Source organism: Tenrec ecaudatus, chromosome 1, assembly GCF_050624435.1.
Source record: "Tenrec ecaudatus isolate mTenEca1 chromosome 1, mTenEca1.hap1, whole genome shotgun sequence".
Classification (NCBI taxonomy): Eukaryota; Metazoa; Chordata; class Mammalia; order Afrosoricida; family Tenrecidae; genus Tenrec; species Tenrec ecaudatus.
In genome coordinates this window covers 186,343,732-186,350,832 of record NC_134530.1, presented here as the reverse complement: position 1 = coordinate 186,350,832, position 7,101 = coordinate 186,343,732, and the positions used below count along the sequence as shown (strand labels likewise).

General features: G+C 38.1%; 1 protein-coding gene across 1 annotated transcript in view; it reads left to right on the top strand.

Moving 5' to 3' along the window:
* Positions 1 to 571: 571 nt before the first annotated feature.
* Positions 572 to 7,101, top strand: part of ANKRD45 (ankyrin repeat domain 45) — a 32,061-nt gene continuing 25,531 nt past the window's right edge. The window contains exon 1 of the mRNA XM_075541199.1: positions 572 to 905. Within this exon, the coding sequence (XP_075397314.1) occupies positions 581 to 905 (325 nt within the window). The 5' untranslated portion in view covers positions 572 to 580. The remainder of the gene's footprint in view (positions 906 to 7,101) is intronic.

Sequence of the window (7,101 nt, the reverse complement as noted above, 5' to 3'; positions counted from 1 at the left end):
CTCTCATTTCTGGTTCCTATTACATTTGAAATTTATATAACACATTTAGTACATATTATATATTCAGGCAGTGCCTTTATTCATAGTATCTACACAATAAATGTTATTGATTTGGTGAATTTATTATTTTATAAATAGCTTTGACCAATTCTTTCCTACTTATCTCCATTGATTAAGCAAGTAAAAATATATGCAGGCAGTTTCTGGGTTACAAGTTTATTTCCCAAGTTTGTCTTGAAGTCAAATTTGTCCATAAATCAAAGCAGTTAGGTGCAGTTTGTGCGTACGGACGGACAGTCAGCTAGCTGTCTTCATATATAGTGTGTCTTTCTATGCATAAATAAACCACTCAAGAAGCACTTACAGATAGACTTAAACATCTTTTACATAATAATGTTTTGATGGCAGTCCCAAAGTAGTGCTCCTTTGTTATTACAAACCATTGACTATACCTCAGGTTTGTCACGTAATAGGTTTGCTAGGGTCTGTGTTGTAACTCTGGGGACGACCTGTGCACACATACTGATCTGTCTGCGTGGGTTTGTATGACCCTTGTCGATCGTAGGTCTATCTGAAGTCAATGGAGTCAGAAGGCCCTCCGGAGTCGGAGAGCTCAGAAAGATCAGTGGTTTTGTCATATCAAGAAGAAGAAGCTGCCGAAGCAGCTGAGGAAACAAGTGCCGTGAATCCCCTCCTAGAGCCTGCTCTCACAGGGAACGTGGAAGGCCTGCAGAAGATATTTGAGGATCCTGCAAATCCTCATCATGGAGAGGCCATGCAGCTGCTCTTGGAAGAAGACATCGTCGGGAGAAATTTGCTGTACGCAGCTTGCATGGCTGGGCAGAGTGATGTGATTAGAGCTTTGGCAAAGTACGGCGTGAATCTGAACGAAAAGACTGCCAGAGGTATTTTCTCTCTTTTCTCTCAGTGCGATTTACGAAAAATCATCCTGAACAAAGAAATGGTGTACTATACTTCAGGTTGGATAGATCTGAAGTGCCTTCTTTCTATTTGACATGTATTGCATATGCCTATATGTACATATATGAGGGGGACTTCAAAAACATGTGGTGGAAAATTCCAGTATCTTTTAATTCTTTTCCCCAAATTTTGAAATCTCTTGGTATGTGGATGTATGTATACATGTATTTATATCTATGTTAATACTGTATAGCATGGTAGTTATGAACACAGACCCCACCATTTAGCTGTGGCAAGTTACCTCGTCTTTCTGTGTTTCTTTTTCTTTATTGGTAAAACAGCGGTAGTAATTGTATTTTTCTTATAGGATATTATGACGACTAAGTAAGATAATCCATATAAATAGCTTGTCTCAATGCTGCACCCTGGTGTTGCAGTGGGTTAAGCACTGGGCTGCTAACTGCACAGTTCGTGGCTCAAAGCCATCAACTTCTCCTTAGGAGAAACATGAGGCTGTCTGCTCCTGGAAATATTTCGTCTCAGAAACCCTAGGGAGCAGTTCTATGCAGTTCTATAAGGTTGCTATGAGTCACTGTTCCATAAGGTTGCTCAGAATCAGAATTGACTCGGTGGCAGTGGGCTATCACAGAGCTTCAAGGGCACAAAGGTCAGTGCTGCCTAAGAGGAGCAAGTGATCTGGGCAGGATGATTGATGTAAAGAAAGATTGCTAGTGCATACTCCCCTAGCAGTTTATCAAAAGAAATATCTAGCGATCTGCTCCTGTTAAGAGCCTAGGCAAGAAGACCCGACGGAGGGCTCTGCTCTGTAGCACAGGGGTTCCATCTACTGGACAGCAATGGAGTAGGTGTTTTCGTGACACAGTGCTTGGTACCCCAGTGAACTGGTATGTAGTAAATGCTCAATACAACTGCTGCCTTTCTCTTAGAAGATTTACTAGTTTTTAGCAGATATTACCTAATTAACTCTTTTAAAATTAAATAACAGGAATAAAACAAGGTGTTTGTAGAAAATAATGATTGCCAGCAAATTGAAAGTCTATGTTTTCATCATGCTCATGTGGAACATTTAAAATATTGGCTGTATTTTAGCCTATAAAAAGTATCAAGAAATTCCAAATAATTGTTATCATGTAATCTTGGTCTTTGATTACAAAATAAGATCAGAAAATGTGTAACAAAATGATAAGTGAAAAATTCCTTATAATTTTTAGAAGCAAAACGAGTAGCTGATGTCAGGGGCTTAAGTGGAGAGCATATGTTTTGAGAATGATGAGGGCAATGAATGTACAGATGTGCTTTACACAATGGATGGATGTATGGATTGTGCTAAGAGTTGTATGAGGCCCCAATAAAATGATTAAAAACAATTTTTAAAAGCAAAAAACACAGAGTCATTTGTAGATCACAGAAGATGTCATGGAAATGAGGAAATATTTGAATGGCAGCAGGATCACTATCTATCCAAACCTGTGAAATACAACCAATTTTAGTTTAATGCATATATCAGGGTAGAAGAAATATCAAAAGTCAATATGCTAAACATTCAGCAAAACAAGTTAGAAAAAAGGACAACTGTATATCAGAAAGAAAGTAGAAGAAAGAAAGTAATATAGTAAATGAATGACATTCAAAATTAAATCAACCGAACCAAAAATCTGTTTTAGTTAAAAAGAGTAGTACAATAGAAAATTCTATGATAATTTTGCTTAGGGAGAGCACAACAAAGCTTTATTGAATGACATAAAACAAGATCCAAGTTACATATTTTTGCAGGCATGGAGATTTAATATATAGATGGAAATTTCCCCAAATTCATTTATCCATCTAGTCAATAGCTTTCAGCAAGTTTGTTAAATTTCTGTTTTAAATGTCAACTGAGAAGCTGACCCTGTATTTCAGTGGGAAAGATAACAAACAAATAATTCTTGAAAAGATTGGTGGTTATTTTTGGGAAGAAACATAAAATTAGATCTGTATCATGCATATAGATTAATTATAGGTTCTTGCAAGCATGAACGTGAAAAGCAAAACAGTCAGCCTTCCTAAAAAATAAGAGGATATTGCTATATATCTGAGATATCACAGGGCTTCTTCAAACAAGGCACAGAGAACATAAACAATGAAGGGAAAATGCTGATCTATGTAACTATATGAAAACGTTAATATTTGCACCAAAAGAAAATGAAAAGTTAAGTGACAGATTGTAAGAAGATATTTGCAGTTATCTTTTCAAGTAACAAAAGACAGAACTATGCCCAAATTCACTCTTACTGTTAAGTGCCATCGAGTCTGTCCCAACTCATAGCAACCATGTACAGCCTAGCCAGACAGTGCTCAGTCCTGCAACTCCCCTCACGGTCACTGCTATGGTTAAGCTCATTGTCGCAGTCATCCTGTCAGAAGCCCTTTGAGGGTCTTCCTTATTTTTGTTGACTCTCTTTTGCCAAGCATGATATTCTTCAAAAAGAGCGTGATAACATGCCCATGTCCAAAGAACGAGATTGGACAGTCTAGATATCATGTCTTTCTTTAAAATACAGTTTTATTGGCATATACTTCACATAGCATACAATTTAATCATTCAATCATACTAAGAACAGTGTGCAATCCCTCTCATAATTTCAGAACCACTGTATCTTCTCTTAGGGCATTTTCACTATACTTCTAAGACAGGTTTGTTAATTCTTTGGCACTCTATGATTTATTTAATATTCTTTGCTAACATCATAATTTAAATATATCAGCTCTTCTTCACACATCCTTATTCACTGTCCAGCCTTCACAGGCATACGATGTGATTGAAAAGACTATGGCTTGGGGCAGGCACATCCTAGTCTTCAACGATTTTATATATAATTGTATAAAATATAGATATATAAAACTTTAAACAATTTTAAAGGAAATTTGTCCAACACATTATGTATGTCCCCTGGTTTCTTGAATGCTGGTTCCACAGGCTTCGATTGTGGATCCAAGTAAAATGAAATCTCTGACAGCTTCAGTTTTTGCTCCACTTGTTATGATGCTGCCTATGAATCAAACTGTGAGGACTTCGATCTCCTTCATGTTCAGCTGTAGTCCTGTGTATATTCTTTCCCCCCAACAGTTTCATTGCCGTATAACATACATATCATACAAGTCAATGGTTTAATCATTCAATCACATCAAGGAGAATTGTACAATAATTACCACATCAATTTCAGAGCATTTCCCTGTCCCCTCCCCCTAAACCCCCGTGGTTAAATCACCTTTAAAATGAGTTGTGCAGTCACAGTAAGTTCTAGGGCTCACTCCCACTCCCACCTTTAAACCCCCCAATCTCCTTTCCCTCCCTATCACTCACCCCACACCCCTGGGTCTGCATGTCCTTTTGTATCAGTTATTATCATTCTGCATCCACTCCTCCTGTGCTTCACAGCTGGGGACCCAACCGAAACAATAAAAAACAAATTCGCACTACGGTGGTAAGGGTAAAATCATAACAGTATAGAGACAAAAATACAAATCATGTGTAAGAAGGAGAAGAATCCAGGGAAGACATTTCTGTCATGGAACATGTAAGAGATGCTTGCACCCAGCATAAAACCAGGTCATGTCTACAGGGTAGCCAACTGGCCAAGTATTGAGTTTGATCCAGGATAGTCAAGATTACAATAGTTTCTGCCTGACAGGGAGGCTCCCACCATCCCCCCAGCCCTCCACAAATCGGGTGCTCATAATTTTGCTCTGTTGCTTTTCTCTTCACCTCTGTATTTGTCATCTTTGGATCACACAAGCTGCTGTGCTTCTTCTGTGTGGACTTCGCTGATTGTTCGCTTAGATGGCTGCTTGTTTGGATAAAAGCCTTTAAGACCCAGGCACTATTCTGACTGACAGCCAGGCACCATCTGTTTTCTTCACCACACTTGTCTGTAGCACCCTTTTCTTCAGTGATCATTTCATGAAGGTGAACATCGAGCAGAGCCATGATTTAGGAACTGATTGTTCTTAAGTTGGAGCTAGGATTTAGTGTGAGCCCCAAACCCATTCCTGGATCTATCTATATATAAATATTCTGTTACTTGGAAGTTAATAAAATGTCATATCATTTCATAGTTCATTCACGTCAAACATAATTATACTATTGCTTCCATGATCAATCTCCAAACATACTTTTCCTTTTTGGCTGCGTATATTCTTTGATCTGTATCAGTAAATGATTTAAGCATCCAAAGTATGTCATCTGCAGTTGGCAGTTGGTTAATGCATCTTCCTTTCCACGAATGTAGTGCGTTTCTTCATATATTCCAGATTCTTTGATTCTTTGCTCAGCATACAGACTGAATAAGAATAGTGAAAGGATACAATCCTGATGTACAGCTTTTGTAATTTTTAAGCCATGCAGCATCCTGTGTTTTGTTGAAAGATTACCTCTTGGTCTACGTACAGATTCCACATGAGCACAATTAAATGTACTAGAATTCTAAATTATTAGTATGTTCATTTTCTAAATGAATATTATATATATGTTACTCACAGTTATTGCATTTTTAACTGTAAGTTCACATGTTTGACTGTATTTGAATGCCTTTTCATGGTCAATGAAATAATCAAAGATGTAAATTTACCATTAAAAATGCAAATTTAAACAATGAGTTACCAGATTGGCAAAAAAAAAATTCCATATCTGATAGCATGAAGTGTCAGTGAAGATATGTGAACCAGGAGCCCTTGTAGTCTGTGGAGGGTGCATAAATGATCCAGTAACTACGAGTCACATTTATATAACGTTGAAAATGAACATACTAATGTTTCAGATTTCCATTTCTAGATATGTAGCTTTGGAAAACACTCACACATTCTGAGAAGGAGACGTATAGAAATAATCTAAATCAGTAGGGGAATATAGTAGTGAATTAGAAGCAATATAATCAATAGGAGAATGAGTCCATACATTATGGTTGATTTACACAATGTACTTATACAATTTATACAATGGATTTAACATAGCAGTTAAAATAATTGACTACCTTTTTGAGTATTAAAATGGATAATTAAAAAAACTGTAACATTGAACTAAAAAGCAAGTTACAAAATATTTGTATTGTGAATTGGTTGAAGCATGGATTTGGGAGCCTGAGTTCAAATCTCAGCTCGTCACTAACAGCTCTATGACTCAGGCAGCTTTTCTGTGCCTCATCCACAATAACGAGCATAGTAATGTTGTTGTTCTTAGCTGTCAAATGGCTCTCACTCATAGCAACGCTGTGTGCAACAGACCGAAACACCATCTGCTCCCGCACCATCCCACAGTTGTTCTTATGTTTGAGCCCATTTTGCAGCCATTGTGTTAGTCCATCTTCTTGAGGACCGGCAGCTTTTTTGATGCCACTTTATGAGGACTGCTATCCTCTCTGGGGACTGGTCTCTCCTGATAACGTGCCCCAAGTAGGTGAGACAAAGCCTCACATTCCTTGCCTCTAAGGAGCCTTCCGGTGTACTTCCTCCAAAACGGATCTGTTGGTTCTTCCGGCAGTCCTTTGGGTAGAACTCTAATCATTCAGATGGACTGATTTTTCTTTGGTTTTCCTTATTTAATGTCCAACTTTCATGTGTATACGAGGCAATTGAAAATAGCATGACCTGGGCCAGGGCCAACGTATAGCCTGATGCTTTTAACCACTTTAAAGGGGTCGCCCTTTCTGCTTCCATAAGAGTTCCATACAGTCTTAGAAAGCCACAGCGGTAGTTCTGCCTTGTCCTCTCAGGTCACTGTATGGCATTGACTTGAGGGCCGCGAGTAAGTGCGTAGCAGATTTACCCAATTCAATGTGTAGTTTGATCTCTTGACTGCTGCTTCCAGGAGCACTGATTGTGGATCCAAGCAAGATGAAATCCTTGACAACTTCAATTTTTTTCTCTATTTATCATGATGCTAGTTGTGAAGAGGTTTGTTTCCTTTTCATTGAGTTGTAATCCACACGGAAGGCTACAATCTTTGATTTTCATCAGCATGTGCTTCAAGTCCTCACTTTTAGCAAGCAAGGTTGCATCATTTGCATTTTGTAGGTTGTTAATAGGCCTTCCTCTAGTCCTGATGCTGAGTTTTTCTTTTCTTTTTTTAAAATCATTTTATTGGGGGCTCATTCAACTCTATCACAATCCATACACACATCAATT